The sequence below is a fragment of the Chrysemys picta genome, chromosome 12 (genome assembly GCF_011386835.1).
Source record: "Chrysemys picta bellii isolate R12L10 chromosome 12, ASM1138683v2, whole genome shotgun sequence".
Classification (NCBI taxonomy): domain Eukaryota; kingdom Metazoa; phylum Chordata; order Testudines; family Emydidae; genus Chrysemys; species Chrysemys picta.
Window position 1 is genome coordinate 19,386,187 of NC_088802.1, and position 16,001 is coordinate 19,402,187.

At 49.8% G+C, this 16,001-nt stretch overlaps 1 protein-coding gene across 1 annotated transcript; it reads left to right on the forward strand.

The window, feature by feature from the left end:
• The first annotated feature begins 5,796 nt into the window (after positions 1–5,796).
• Positions 5,797–6,717, forward strand: LOC135974596 (olfactory receptor 14A16-like). Its single transcript, XM_065563016.1, has one exon. It carries the CDS (start codon positions 5,797–5,799, stop codon positions 6,715–6,717), a length of 921 nt encoding a protein of 306 aa, XP_065419088.1.
• Positions 6,718–16,001: the final 9,284 nt, after the last annotated feature.

The window sequence follows — 16,001 nt, forward strand, 5'->3', positions numbered from 1 at the left end:
CTTTATTCAGCCAAAGCTCACAGTGGAGGAAATTCTGATCTCAGGGATGAAGCCAAAATAACTCCAATGACTTCAGCTTGACTCTGGTGTTACTGAGATCCCAGTCTGGTCCAACCAAAGTCTTGCTTGATTAAACACTTATAAGTAACTCACAATTTGGCTCCTAAATAGGCTTGTTCAGCAATTTATAACAATAGATCAAAACATCAGCTTCAGATATTCCAAACACAATTGTCTTCTCTCACGTACTTTGGAGAAAGTCAAAAATGCTACCAAGAAATAAGGACCTGAAGCCAATCCCAGGTGTGAATATTCCTATGATTCACAACATGCATCTAGCCAGTGATTCCCAATTTTGTAGTTGTACATTTGATTTTTCCTTGGTTAGAGAAGAACTTTGAACTTGTCTTTATTTAATTTCGTCTTGTTGATTTTAGACCAATTCTCCAATTTGTCAAGGTCATTTTGAATTCCTATCGTGACCTCCAAAGTCTTTGTAACCTCTCCCAGTTTGGTATCATTTGCAATATTTATAAGCATATTCTCTCCTCTGTTATCCAAGTTGTTAATAAAAATATTGAATAATGGCCTTAAAAATGCCACCAGAAAAGTGTTGCAGGTTTTGATCGTAAAACTATGGGTGGAGATTTTCACGTAGGAGCCTGGGATGACCAATTCCCATTAAAACTAATTGGAATTTTTGATATTTTGATATATGGTGTCCAAATATCTATAGGCAACCTTGAAAGTCCCATCACCGGTCATGTTGGCCCCTCCAGGAACACAAAATAGCCGACATCACCACGAGAGAGGTGGAGGTGTGTTACCCTGAGGTGTTGCCTAATTCAGCTAAAATCTCCCAGAATTAATTTGAATAAATCTGGTCAAAAACAGGAGAGAGGATAAGAATCCTCCTACACCATTATTTAAAGAAAATTTTTTTTTTTTTAATTCATAAAAATTTAGAATCTTTTTTAAAAAATCTACCATTTTGTCAATTTTTGGAAAAACGTTGTTCCTATTTTTGGTGGAGATCAAATTAGATTAATAGATTCCATGGCCAGAGGGGACCATAGTGACTGTCTAGTCTGACCTCCTGTATAACCCAGCCCACAGAACATCCCAAAAATAATACCTAGAGCAGATCCTTTAGTAAAACATCCAATCTTGATTTGAAAATTGTCAGTGATGGAATCTACAAAATAAGTAATTAATAATAAACTAAGCGAGATATTCAAAGAGGATTAATGGAGCTGGGCACTCCTCTCCTGTCAAAAGCCAATGGCATTTAGACACACAAATCCAGTATGTTCCTTTGAATATTTCAGCCTATCTGGATAATCAGAGCATGCAGTTACTTTGGAGTAGATAAAACTCTATGAGGGATAGAAACTCACCTTCCTCATGCCATAGACCATTCACAAGCTGATGATGAGACTCCGCCATGGGCAGATTATTCAAGAACTGTCCTCTAAGGGGCCTCTTAAACTTTCCTCTGAATCTGGTGGTACTGGCCGCTATCAGGGACAGAATACTGGACTGGATGGTCAAAACATCTTACCTTAGTTAGACACTTCCTATGACAAGCAGATGCTGTCAAATAAAATTGCAATGAATGTTGCACCCACATCAACTCAAATGCATTTAATTTACTTTTAATTACTCATTATTAAAGCTGGTCAAAAATGAAAATTATATTTTTATGGGAATTGTCATTGTTCAGTAACATCCCATAATATTGCTTTTGGATGGGGGGTGGGCAAAAAAATGAAACTGGAGTCTGAAAAGTGTTTGGTTTTCAATAAACTTCTCTAGTAAAAATGCAAGTTTATGGTAAACATTTTATAGTTTTGGGAAAAGATTTCTGATATTGAAAACTTTCCCCCCCAAACCTGAAAAAATATACAAAAATGTTTTCCATTTCCAGGTTTTCATAATAACAAAAACAACTTCCCCCCACTATCACCACTCATTATGAATTATCCTCCAAGTAACTATGATGCCCATTGGACAGATGACAAACTGAGGAATGGAGTGGTGAAGAGACTGAACAAAGTCAGGGGAATAGTTGGGATCAGATCTCACGACACCTTGACCCTTAGCTTTTTAATAATTAATTAATTATCTGATAGTTGCACCTGATATGAGAGGCCCATTATATTATGTAAGACACAGTCTCCGCCCCAAAGAACTTCCAGTAGAAAAGACAGGCAAAGGGTGGGAGGAGAAAGACAGCCCTAGGGAATGACTTTTCCAAGGTAACATAGCAGGTCAGAGGCAGGGCTAGGAATTGTTGCCAGATGTCTGGAGTACAGCCCTGTGTGCCCTTAGTGTTTGCCTCACAATCTTTCCTCTAGACCCTGCTGTCTTGTTTTCATTGTGATTATTTTAGTTTCTGCAAACTCTCCAGGGAACTAGAGGGCAAGAAAATTAATTCTTGCCTCTGAGCCCTTGAGGGCTCCAGGGTGTGAGTCCGACAATCCCGTAGTAAACAGACATGGATAAATCACCTTCCCACAGCACCAACGTTTTTGACACACAGCTCATCTGCAGAGAGCACAGATCTCACTGTATTTGCAGCAGCTCAGCCTCAGTATGGGGGGGAACAGCCTCTCATAATACAGTGATAGGGCATTAGATAGAGAGATAGATCGATAGAGCGGTGTGTATGGGGCTGGAGAGAGAGGGGTAACCAATTGCAGTCTGTAGCTGGAGGAGAAAAGACATCTCAGTCTGGGAGGATTCCACACACACCGGCACCGTAAGTTTGCTCTTGCAATGAAATATATTGGTGAGTTATAGAGTGGCATTTTAAGGAAGAAATTGTAAGTGCCAATAGATTTTTTTTTCATATTTTTACTCTTACCTCAATTTGGGCATGGGAAACTCAGGCAGTCCAAAGCATTTACCTTAGGAAAGAGGGGGCAGAATATTCGTGCCTCAGTTTCATTCTATAGGGAGTGGGGGAATTGATCAAATTGACACATATTTTTTAGAATGGATCGAGGGTTTAGATTAAAATTCTCCAAAAATTGTGACAAACACTATCGGCTCGTTGTTGCTTTTCTCTCTGTATACATTAGTTTCTTGTTATTTCTGTCTATCTGTCTGTTTATACTTTTCTCTCTATATTAGTTTGTTTATACTTCTCTATCTACCTGTTAGTTTGGGTTCGTTCTGTTTTTCTCTCTCACTCTCTGTCTCGGTTCTTTTCTTACTTGTGTCTCTCTGTTAGTTTGTTGTTAGATCTATCAAACTATCTATCTATCTAGCATCAGTTTGTGTCTAGCTCTCAGTTTATTGTTTCATCTGTCTATTAGATTGCTGCAAAGGTAGTTGAGTCAAGTGGGTTAGCAGTAGTGGGGACTAGGAGCCTGGATTCAATCCCCAGCTCTGGAAACGGAGTGGGGTGAAGTGGGTAAGAGTAGCAAGGACTGAGAGCCAGGACTCCTGAGTTTTATATGTGGCTCTGGGAGGAAATTCAGTCCAGTGTGTAGAGGAGCCAGAACTGGGGGGTTCTATTTCTGTCTCTCATAAAGACTGTGGGACTGGCACCCCTCATAACTTAAAGCTGAGTGGTTAGGGCACTCGTATGGCCTGTGACAAACTCAGATTTAATCCCTCCCTCTGACTGATGAAGAGAAGGGATTTGAATTCCCAATTTACAGGAGGGTGCCTGAGTCGCTAGGCTATGGGCTGTTCTGAAATGAGACTGTCTCAGTCTCTCCTGTTGAAGCTGCTCCACTTTGTATCAATAATTAAATAGTCATTGGGGCAGGGACTTGAACTTGGCTCTACCAGACAGCAGGTGAGTGCCCCAAGTACCACGCTGGAGAATCACTCTCACTTGCGTTCGCTGGCCCAATGACTCTCCATTGTCACTCGCAGCAATCATTCCTGTTGGCAATGGAGAGTCACTGGGACAGAGGCTCAGATGCAGTCTAATGTACAGGCTAGAGGAGGGAACTATGAGTCATGACACCTCACTTTGTTCCCAGCTCTGGGAGGGAGTTGAGTCCAGTGAGTAAAGCCAGAACTCTTGGCCTGTATTTCCGTCTCCGGGAGGGGTGTTGGATTTAGTGGGTTAGAGCAGGGAGCGAAATGGGAGTCAGCATTCCTGGTTTCTCTTCCAAGCTCTGGGAAGGAGTTTAGCTGAGTGGATAGAGAAGCAGGAGGGGAGCCAGAACATTTGTCTCTCGCAATGAGGGTGGAAATTCAGCTAGAAGGGGGGGACGAGGCATCAGGACTCCTGAACTGTATTCCTGACTCGAGTTTAATGTGTACTTATGCCTGGGTTTGGTCACCTCCATGCAAAATGCTGCTCCCATTTAGAGCAGTATAAATGGGGAATAATTCCATGGCATGCAGTGAAATTACCCCACATTCACAGCAGTGCCCCTGACACCAAAATCAGGCCAGCCAGACCCCCGATTCCCCTCAGTAAACTGAGAATATTAACATTTATACACCATTTTCCAGAGTTCGCCCACCTCTGGGTAACAGAGGTATACAAATACCTGAAAAGTAATTGTTCCTAATTCTCCTCTCCATCACCCTGGTGTAAATTAGGAGTAACTGCACTGGAGCCCATTGAGCTGATTCTACTTTCTCTCACCCCAGTGTAAATCAGGAGTAACTCCATTGGAATCAGCGGGACTGTTTCCCCCATTCTCATTCCCATATTACATCTTCAGAAGCTAAGGGTCTGACTCAAGGAAATTAAGGTGGTTTTCACAAAAGGAGAGTTATTTTACTGATCTAATCCTAGCCCTTGCTGTTCTGAAATGAGACTGTCTCAGTCTCTCCTGTTGAAGCTGCTCCACTTTGTATCAATAATTAAATAGTCATTGGAGCAGGGACATGAACTTGGCTCTACCAGACACCAGGTGAGTGTCCCAAGCACCACGCTGGCGAATCACTCTCACGCCCCGACCCTGGCCCAATGACTCTCCATTATCACTCACAGCAGTCATTCCTGATGGCAGTGGAGAGTCCCTGGGACAGAGGCTGAGATGCAGTCTGATGTAGTCATTAGAGGAGGGGACTGGGAGTCATGACACCTCACTTGTGTTCCCAGCTCTGGGAAGAGTTGAGTCCACTGGGTAGAGCAAGAACTCCTGTCCTGTATTTCCAGCTCCGGAAGGTGTGTTGCATTTAGTGGGTTAGAGCAGGGGGCAAACTGGGAGTCAGGACTCCTGGGTTCCCTTCCAAGCTCTGGAAGGTAGTTTAGTTGAGTGGTTAGAGAAGCAGGAGGGGAGCTGGAATGTCTGTCTCTCGCAGCGAGCATGGAAAATGGCTAGAACTGGGGACGGGGCATCAGGACTCCTGAGCTGTATTCATGATTAGAGTTTACCGCCTAATTATGGCTGGGTTTGGTCACCTCCATGCGAGATGCTGCTCCCATTTAGAGCAGTATAAATGGGGAGTAATTCCATGGCATGCTGTGAAATTACCCCACATTCGCAGCAGTGCCCCTGACAGCAGAATCTGGCCAGCCAGACACCCGATTCCCCTCAGTAAACTATGGATAGAAACATTTATACAAGATTATCCATAGTTCGCCCACCTTTGGGTGATAGAGGTATACAAATACCTGAAAAGTAAGTGTTCCAAATTCTCCTCTCCATCACCCTGGTGTAAATTAGTAGTAACTGCACTGGAGTCCATTGAGCTGAGGGTCTGACTCAAGGAAATTCAGGTGGTTTTCACAAAAGGAGAATTATTTTACTGATCTAATCCTGGCCCTTGCTCTTGTCCCTCCCTCTGCAACCATCAAACGATGTCCTAAGGAAGAAAATGTCCAACCAAACCACCCTGACCGAGTTCCTTCTCCTGGGATTCTCTGATGTTCGGGAGCTGCAGATTTGGCACTTTGTGGGGTTTCTAGTGATATACTTGGCAGCCCTGGTGGGGAATCTTCTCATCTTCACGGCCATCGCCTTAGACCACCACCTTCACACCCCCATGTACTTCTTCCTGATGAATCTGTCCATCCTAGACGTTGGCTCCATCTCTGTCACCGTCCCCAAATCCATGGCCAACTCCCTCATGAACACCAGGTCCATTTCCTATGCTGGATGTGTTGCCCAAGTCTTTTTCCTCACCTTCTTCATCACAGCGGATTTTTCCCTTCTCATTGTCATGGCGTATGACCGATATGTTGCCATATGCCAACCACTGCACTATGACACAATGATGAACAGCAGAGCTTGTGTCCAAATGGCATCTGGTGCCTGGATCAGTGGGATTCTCAACTCTGTACTACACACCGGGAACACGTTTGCATTGACCTTCTGTGGAGGCAACATGGTGGATCAGTTCTTCTGTGAAATCCCCCATCTACTCAAGCTCTCCTGCTCTGACTCCTATCTTAGTGAAGTTAGGGTTCTTGCATTTAGTGTGTGTTCAGTCTTAGTCTGCTTTGTTTTTATGATTGTGTCATATGTTCAGCTCTTCAAATCAGTGCTCAGAATCCCCTCTGAGCAGGGACGACATAAAGCCTTCTCCACCTGCCTTCCTCACCTCACTGTGGTCTCCTTGTTTGTTTTCACTGGGTCCTTTGCCTACCTGAAACCCACCTCCAGCTCCCCATCTGCTCTGGATCTTGTGGCGTCTGTTCTTTATTCCGTATTGCCACCAATCGTGAATCCAATTATCTACAGCATGAGGAACAAAGAGATCAAAGCTGCCCTGAGGAGACTGACTGGGTGTAGGTAATTCACCAAGAATTAATTTTCTGTCTTTCTCTAATTAAAGTTTGCTTATGTAGTATCTTTAGCTATTCATTAATGTCAGTTATTTTCATAACCACACAGATTGCACACAAACACGTCTGATTTTGACCTAGTTGCACCAATGCAAATCTAGATTAACTCCGCTGATGTCACTGCCGCTGGGGTGATTTACACCAGTAAAAATTCTGGTCCAATTGTGGAGTAAATGGGTGTAAATTGTGTGCACAAGAAGAATCAGAGTTTCATTCTGTGCCAAAGCAATACCCATTACACTGCTTGGCCACTAGCGCCTGTTCCATGGCCACTGAAAAGAATGATGGGAGTTGTCTTGCTTGTGTGTATAAATCAGGGAGTGGCTTCATTGGAACCAGAGGAGTCAGACTGGTGTAAGAATGGGGTAGGTGAGAAGACATTTGGGGTAGATCCTCAACACATCAGTGTAGTTCCATTGACTTTGGTGGCACAAAATCAAATTGCAGCATCTGTGGAGCTGACCTACTGCCTCCAATGGAGCTGTATAACCATTGCCACCGGCTGGGGACTGGGCCCATTGTCTTATAAACCACCATTCATGGCCTAACCACTAGGCGGGGGACAAGAGACCAGACTGTGTTAGCTCACATGTACATTCGGGCATGTGGGAGATGGAGAGACTGGCTAGAAATTACAGGGAGGTTTCTAACCACCAGCAGGGCGAGGTTCTCGAGCATCCTCCCAATAGGAGTTGTGGGGGAAAAATGACTGAATTAGTTTGAAGAGAGCTGGACACATGTCTGAGTGGGACTGTATGACAGGGCTGCTTGTGCTGGTGGCGGGAAGAGCTCAGCAGCAATGGGGCTCACTTGCATCGTATGTCTTATGTTCCTAAAAGCTCATGCTTCAGGGTTTCATCTGGCCCCTGGCAGGGGTCAGGAAGGGATTCCTCCCATCGACCCAGTGTATTCTGGGAGGGTTTTTTTTAAATCTCTGAAGCATAGGGCAACCCGGGCTGGAGATGGAACATTGGGCGGGATGTGCCAGGGCTCTGAGATTACACCGAGCCATTCTCTCTTTCTCTGGTTCTTTGCTGGCTGGTTCTTGCCCACATGCTTAGGGTCTAACTGATCATCATGTGGGGGTCAGGAAGGAATTCCCCGCCTTGTCAGATTGGCAGGGACATTGTGGGTGGTCACTTTCCTCAGAAGCGTGTGGTGCAGATCACTTGCCAGGATTTTCTGGGTGTATCTCAATCATTTCCCTGCCATTAAGGGGGCCTCAGTCTCTGGTGCCCCTCAGTCTCTCCTATTATCAGGTTTATTCCTGGATCATCTCAGACATTCCCCTTCCTAGTCCCTCTGCACCCTGGAGACCAAAGATGCATGGCATTGGCAGGGGTGTGTGTGTTGATCTCAGCTCAGGTTGGTAGAGCTGGTCAAAGTAACTTGTCATTGGGAAATGGTTTCCTCAACCTGTTCATGACAAATGCTGCTATGTTTTTAGATGAGTTAAACAGTCTGACAATATCTTAGAAAAATGTTTGCCAGCTCTTCCCTCAACTAGGTTGGCCACTGAGGCATTCCCGGAATACCGGATCTGACGGGTTAGATCACAGAAACCCCCTTGGGAACTGCCACCTGTTGTACCTGGACTACTTGTGAGCCTGTCTTCCCTGCGAGCTTGGGACTTTAGTGCTTGCCTGGTTTGAGCCCGACATGCTAGCCTGGTACAAACACAGACCCAGGTCTGAACCACATCCGCCAAAAGCTGCAGGCTTATCTGAAAACAGCTTAAGAAGTGTTCCTTTCTCCAACACTCAGGTACCCTACTCCGAATGGGGTCCAAACCCCAAATAAATCAGTTTTACCCTTGTACAAGGGTTAACCGGGGCTTGACCCTCTCCGGGGTGGCGGGAAGCCACACCGGCTCACTACAGACAGTTATAGTTTGGGGAATTATTCTGTCCGCTGGGGTCTTGATCGGAAGCCCTTGCGGTAACTGAAATAAACAATGTAAGCCCAGGCCCGAGTCAGGGCGGGCAACAATGAGTCAGGGGCTTAGACCCTAAGGCAGGGCTGAGCAGGAGCAGTACAATCAATAGTAGGCCCAGGCCCTAGGTCAGGGCAGGGCAATGCAGAGTCAGGGCTCAGGCCCCAAGGCAAGGCTGAGCAACAACAGTATACACAGTAGGGAGCCCAGGCTCTAGGTCAGGGCGGGGCTACAATGCTGAGTTAGGAGCTCAGGCCCTCAAGCAGGGCTGAGCAGTAATAGTACAAACAATAGCACTAGGCCCAAGCCTCCTCAGGCCTGGGAGAGGGGGAGACTGCCACCCACGAGTTGGGTGGCAGGGGGGACACAGGCCCTCCCACTCCACTGCGTCCCAGCCCAGGGCCCTAGCAGTGGCAGAAGACCCGCTGCATAGTCAGTGGGGATCCTGGCCACAACACAGTGACATGGGCTCTGGCAGTGCTGCAGCCAGCGGCTGCCCCTGGGCTACTTCCAGACTCCCCCTCGGGTAGTACTTGGGTCATAGTGTTGTCCTCTGGGGGGTCCAGCACCTATCGGCAGGCCCGCAAGTTCCGCGACTCCCTTTTGACCTTTGGGGTGGAGGCCGTCGATCCCCCCGCCCGTGAGGATCTGTCCCAGCCCTCGCTATGACTGTCACCATATTTGCATCATTAAACACCCGGGGCTGTAGGGTGGGTCTCCGCAGGAGCCAGGTGCTCTCCTTCCTTTGGGAGGGGGGATACTCTGTGATCTTCCTGCAGGAGACCCACACGGCTCCAGCCGTCGAGGCTAGCTGGCGGCTGGAGTGGGGAGACGGGGTTTATTTTAGCCACATCAGCGCCCATTCGGCTGGGGTGGCCACCCTGTTCTCCCCTGAGATACGGCCCGAGGTGCTGGGGGTCGCTGAGGTCATGCCGGGCCGCCTGCTGCACATCCGTGCCCGTGTGGAGGGGCTGCTTCTTAACTTGGTCAACGTCTATGCCCCGAACACGGGCCCGGAACGAGTGCCTTCTTACCGGCAGGCGGCAGCCTTCCTTGGCACTCTGGATCCTCACGAGTGCCTGGTCCTGGGCGGGGACTTCAACACCACCCTCGAGGACCGGGACCGCTCAGGGCTTGAGACTTCCCAGGCAGCCGCGGGCGTCCTCAGGGAGATCGTGGCCCATCACTCCCTGGTGGATGTCTGGCGCGACCACCACCCGGACAACGACACCACCTTCACCTATGTCCGGATGGAGGACGACCGGTCGCGCCACTCCCGGTTGGACCGTATCTATCTGTCACGTTTTCATCTGGCCCGGGCCCTCGCCTCTGGCGTCCGGCCGGCCCCATTCATGGATCACCATCTGGTGACCGTGACGGCCTCTCTGAGTTCTGGCCTATTGGCATTTTAATAATAGTTTGCTGGAGGACGTGGGCTTCGTGGCGTGCTTCCAGGAGTTCTGGCTGGCCTGGCGGGGGCAGCGGCGTGCCTTTCCCTTGGCGCGGTGGTGGTGGGACGTGGGAAAGGTCCACGCACGGCTCTTCTGCCGGAACTACGCCCGGGGCGCCAGCCGGCGGAGGGATGCGTTGATAGGGCAGTTGGAGCAGGAGGTCTTAGAGCTGGAGAGGCGTCTGGTCTCCGGCCCTGAGGATCCACCCCTCTGCGCGGCGTACCAGGAGAAGCGGGAGGAGCTCCGGGCCCTGGAAGACCACTGGGCCCAGGGCGCGTTCATTCGATCCCGCAACCGTCTCCTTCGGGAGATGGATCGCGGCTCCCGCTTCTTCTACGCCCTGGAGAAAAACAGGGGGGCCAAAAAGCATGTCACCTGCCTCCTGGCGGAGGACGGCTCCCCCCCTCATGGATCCGGAGGAGATGCGTGGAAGGGCCAGGGCATTCTACGCCACTCTTTTCTCCCCGGATTTGACCGAAGCCGAGGCCCGCAGGGTGCTCTGGACCGAGCTCCCGACAGTCAGTGTGGGCGACCGAGACCGGCTGGAGCTGCCTCTCTCTCTGGCCAAGTTCTCGGAAGACCTCCGTCTCATGCCCACCAACAAATCTCTGGGAATGGATGGGCTGACCGTGGAGTTCTACCACGTGTTCTGGGACGTCCTCGGCCCAGACCTCGTCACCATCTGGGCCGAGTCCTTGCAAAGCGGGGTCCTCCCTCTCTCGTGCAGGCGAGCCATGCTCGCCCTGTTGCCGAAGAAGGGGGACCTCCGCGATTTACGGAACTGGCGTCCCGTCTCGCTCCTCAGCACGGACTATAAGGTCGTAGCGAAGGCCATCTCACTGCAGCTGGGGTCCGTGCTGGTGGACGTGGTCCATCCTGACCAGACCTACACCGTCCCGGGCCGGAGCATCTTTAATAACCTGTACTTGGTCCGGGACCTATTAGAGCTGGGGCGTAGGGATGGTCTGTCGTTCGCCCTCCTGTCCCTGGACCAGGAGAAGGTGTTTGACAGGATGGACCACGGGTATCTCCTGGGCACTCTGCGGGCGTTCGGCTTCGGGCCCCAGTTTGTGGGTTTTCTCCAGGTGCTGTACGCTGAGGCAGAGTGTCTGGTCAGGCTCAACTGGACCCTGACCGAGCCAGTCAGCTTCGGACGGGGAGTACGGCAGGGGTGCTCCCTCTTGGGCCAGCTGTACACTCTGGCGATCGAGCCCTTCCTCTTCCTCCTCCGTCAGAGGTTGGCGGGGTTGGCGCTTCAGGAGCCGGAGCTGCGGCTGGTCGTGTCGGCGTACGCCGACGACGTGCTCCTCGTGGCCCAGGACCCGGGGGACCTGGTGCGGGTGGAGGCCTGCCAGGCCGTTTACTCAGCGGCCTCCTCCACCTGGGTCAACTGGGTCAAGAGCTCTGGCCTGGTGGTCGGGGACGGGTGGCAGGCGAGCTCCCTCTCACCCGCGCTTCAAGCCATTCGGTGGAGCGCGGGTCCGCTGCTCTATCTCGGCGTTTACCTTTCCGCCACGCATCCTTCTCCGCCGGAGAACTGGCAGGATTTGGAGGTCAGGGTGGGTGAGCGGCTGCAGAGATGGACAGGACTGCTCCGGTTTGTCTCCCTGTGAGGGAGGGCGCTGGTGCTGAATCAGCTCGTCCTGTCCATGCTCTGGCACCGGCTCAACACCCTGAGCCCGGCCACGGGGCTCCTGGCCAGGCTCCAGAGGACGGCCCTGGAGTTTTTCTGGCTGGGACTGCACTGGATCTCTGCAGGGGTTCTGAGTCTTCCCCTGGAGGAGGGAGGACAGGGCCTGGTCTGCCTTCGTAGCCAGGTCCATGTCTTCCGCCTCCAGGCCCTGCAGAGGCTCCTTTATGGTGCAGGTAGTCCGGTGTGGAGCACGTTAGCGCACACCTTCCTCCGCCGCCTCCGAGGGCTCCAATACGACCGGCAGTTACTTTTTCTTCACACGAGAGGTCTTCCGCGAGACCTCTCGGAGCTGCCGGTCTTCTACCAGGACCTCCTCCGGACCTGGAAGCTTTTTTCGGTGACCAGGTCCATTGTGGCCACCGAGGGGGCGGACCTCCTCATGGACCCCTGCTGCACAACCCTGATCTCCATGTGCAGGTGGCGGAGTCGCCCTCGGTGAGCCGGAGGTTGGTCCTGGCAGAAACCACCAAGGTCGCAGACCTCCTGGACTACGCCAGGGGGGACTGGGTGGATCCCCGTGCGCTTGGCCGGCACATGGGGCTCTCCACCCTTGTGACCCCTCTGCGTGTACTTCAGGAGGTGGGCGCTGCCTTGTCGCCCCCTTCTCTCAGCTTCCTGTGGCGGGCCCTGCGAGAGGGCGCTCCCCGCCCACCCCTCACCCCAGGCCCTCCGGACCTTTTTATCGGGCCCCTGTTCCGCGAGCCCCCCCCCCCCCGGCTACCCCGCTCCCATAATCCGAGCCATCTGCATGCTCTGCAGCCGGTCCGGTTTCGAACCGCGCCCAGAGACCACCTGTACACGCTCGTGCTCCACACGTTGCATCTCCTCACCCTCGCATCCCGCCCTGACACTAAATGGTGGGACTACCTGCTACCTGTGGAGGGTGAGGAGCCCCGGTGGGCCAGCCTTTATTCCACCTTGGTCCCAAGACCCGCCGGGGACATTGGTTGGCGGCTCCTTCACGGAGCCCTGAGCACGGGCGTGTACCTGGCGTGGTTCACCCCTATTCCCGAGGCCTGCCAATTCTGCGGCATGAGGGAGACCCTGACGCATGCCTACCTCGAGTGCGCCAGGCTGCAGCCCCTGTTCCGGCTCCTCCAGAACCTCTTGCTGAGGTTCTGGCTGCACTTTTCCCCACACCTGTTCATTTATGCACACCCTATCCGAGACCTCCTCATCAACCTCTTCCTGGCTTTAGCCAAACTCACCATCTATAATACCAGGGAGAGGATGTTGGACGAGGAGGTGCTCTGCGACTGTGGGGCCTATTTCCGTACCTCCCTAGTCTCACATCTCCGGGCAGAGTTTCACTGGGCAGCGTCCGCTGGCTCCTTTGCCACCTTTGAAGAGCAGAGGGCGCTGTCTGGGGTTCTCTGATTGGTGTCCGCATCTGGTACCCTGATTTTGAACCTTTAACCGTCACCTCACTCCCTGTTTTCTCATTAGTTGTCCCAAGAAATTACTTGGTTCCTGGGTCCAGTGGTCCCTCCCGCTAGGCTCGGGGAGGGGCCTTTAGAAGTGGGCGGGTAAGCCCGCCCACCTCCCAGTTGATACCAATAGGGCCTCACTACAACCCTGTATAAAGTTTATACAGGATAAACTCATAAATTGTTCACCCTCTATAACGTTGATAGATAGATATGCACAGCTGTTTGCCCCTCCCCCCAGGTATTAATACATTCTCTGGGTTAATTAATAAGTCAAAAGTGATTTTATTAAATACAAAGAGTAGGATTTAAGTAGTTCCAAGTAATAACAGACACAACGAAATGAATTACCAAGAATAATAAGTCTATGCCTAATACAGAAAGGAAGTGATTCCAGATGAAATCTCACAATCAGAGATGTTCCAGTAAGCTTCTTTTACAGACTAGCCTCCTTCTAGTCTCGGTCCAGCAATTACTCACACCCCTGCGGTTACTGTCCTTTGTTCCAGTTTCTTTCAGGTATCATAACTTTGAATAAAAAAAGATATATGCATGTAAATAGGATGAATATATCCAGTAGATCACAGCCTTTGCAGAGATATGTTAAATGGCACATCTAACATAAAACCTATTCCAGTCATGTCATATTTACACTCATAAGCATATTTCCATAAAGCATGATGGGGTTTATTATTTCTAGAAAGCAACGCCACACCGGACATTCTGGTACTTCTGGGAAAGCTGTGGCCCCGCCCCTACCTCATGGTCCTGCCTGCCAGTGTGACCTTGCATGCGTCCCTCATCCGTGATACTGGACAAAACCATATCTGGTTTTGTCTCAGTACCAGACAGGGGACAAACCACACAGAAAGGGGATTATCCAGCTTAAAACAAAATGAATGTCCAGCTACACACCATGCTCACCACTCCCAAAGAGCTTCTGTGCGGCTTCCTAGAAATCTCCTCTACCAGGAATAAGTTCCAACAAACTGGATCTCCTGCATTCTGTCCCAAAGGCACTGAGTAGATATGATTGGGTCAAGGCTATTCTCCAAAAAAATAAAAGGGCCATCTTTCTCCCAGGACCATCATCTCATTCTGTGTTTCTTTATAAACATAATCAACTCTTGACATTATTGTCTCCATGAGAACATAACGTGCAATCCGTTTATGCACACTGAGGTATTTACACTGGTAAATATCTAGAAAAACTGCACTCAGGTCAATGGAGTTACTATAAATTTACACCTATATAAATATCCTATCTTCACACAGTGGTCAAAGTCAGATCCTTCAGAGAGAATGAACAGAACAGGACAATTATTGAGTGACCCATCCTGTGTTGTCCAATTCCAGCATCTGGAGTAGGGCCTAATGGACTTAAAGGAGTCCTTGGGAACTTGTGTTTAACTCCTTAGGCCTCTTAGAAAATCACAGTTCTGGTCTTAGACCAACCTCCTGTCTTCTCCCTAGACATGACACCTCTTGGTTAGGTGTCAGGCACACTGCCTTGTAAATTTCACTTGCTTTGTAGGTGAAAAGAAGGATTTAGTACTCCAGGGTTCTCAATTAAGGAACAAAGAAACAAGAAACTGAAAACAGGCTTTAGTTTAGAATTTTAAAGGTCCCTAGGGGGTTTGGACCATAGGTTCCATCAATGGAATAGGCTGCCAAGGGAGCTTGTGGAATCCCCATCATTGGCGATTTTTTGAAAAACAGGTTGGACAAGCAACTGTCAGTGCTGGTCTAGATTTACTAGGTCCTACCTCAGCTTCTCAAGGTCCTTTTCAGCCTAACATTTCTATGGTTCTGTGATTCTATAATATACCTACAAAAGACATTTTTTTTCATTAGGTGGGCTGGCGCCAGCCACAAAATTAGCAGAGATATGGGAATGTTCTTCAAAGGGGAGGACTATTCTTTCCAGGAATTTAGGATGGGATTTTCAAAGAGCCAGCCACCCAATTTCCCTTTGTTTCCAGTCCCTCCCAGAACAGTATTTCTGTGATTCTAGGATATCTGGTGGATATCGAAGATCATAAGTCAATGGACCCATAGCTGCACACCAGGGTATCATTGCCCAATATAAACACCTGCACTTCATCACCTAATGCCTGGTATTCAAAGATGTTTAGCTGCCTGGGAGGTTTTTATAAAGCCTCTTGGTGTCCAAAACTTATTGGTTTCAGTGGGAATTTGCTGCCTAGTTGCTTTTGAAAAACCCACTAGGTGCGTAAATACTCCCTGGGGCCTGGATCCATAAAGAGGCCCGGACATGGTTACCCACAGTGCGGCAACAACTAACAGTTAGGCACCTAGAAAATCACTGGGGCAACAACAGAATCACACACAGCCTGAGTCAGGACCCGGGCTCCTATATGACGGATAGGGAGAGACAGACACCTAAGAATGGGAGTCACAAAATCCAGCATGCTAGGAGGGGAAGCACCTGAGCTAGCTGATGGGAGATGCCTAGGAGAGGAGTGTGTGCTTGCTCAGAGAGAGATGCTTAAGGCCAGTCAGGGAGGCCCTTGTCTCTGCTAGAGAACCACGAACCAGGGGAAGATAGGTGCATGCTCGGTCCGAGGCCTGATCTGTTAGTACCCAATACTTGATGACATCAAATGGATACTTCGATCTAATCAAATATACCTCGCCCTCCCAAACCCCCACTTACCAAAAACATCTGGAACAAAGAAACAAATCAATCAACCAACAAAATACAGTACAT

What these genes read in the sequence shown, in the direction of transcription:
- LOC135974596 (XM_065563016.1), top strand. Translation starts at nt 5,797, where the DNA reads ATGTCCAACCAAACCACCCTGACCGAGTTCCTTCTCCTGGGATTCTCT.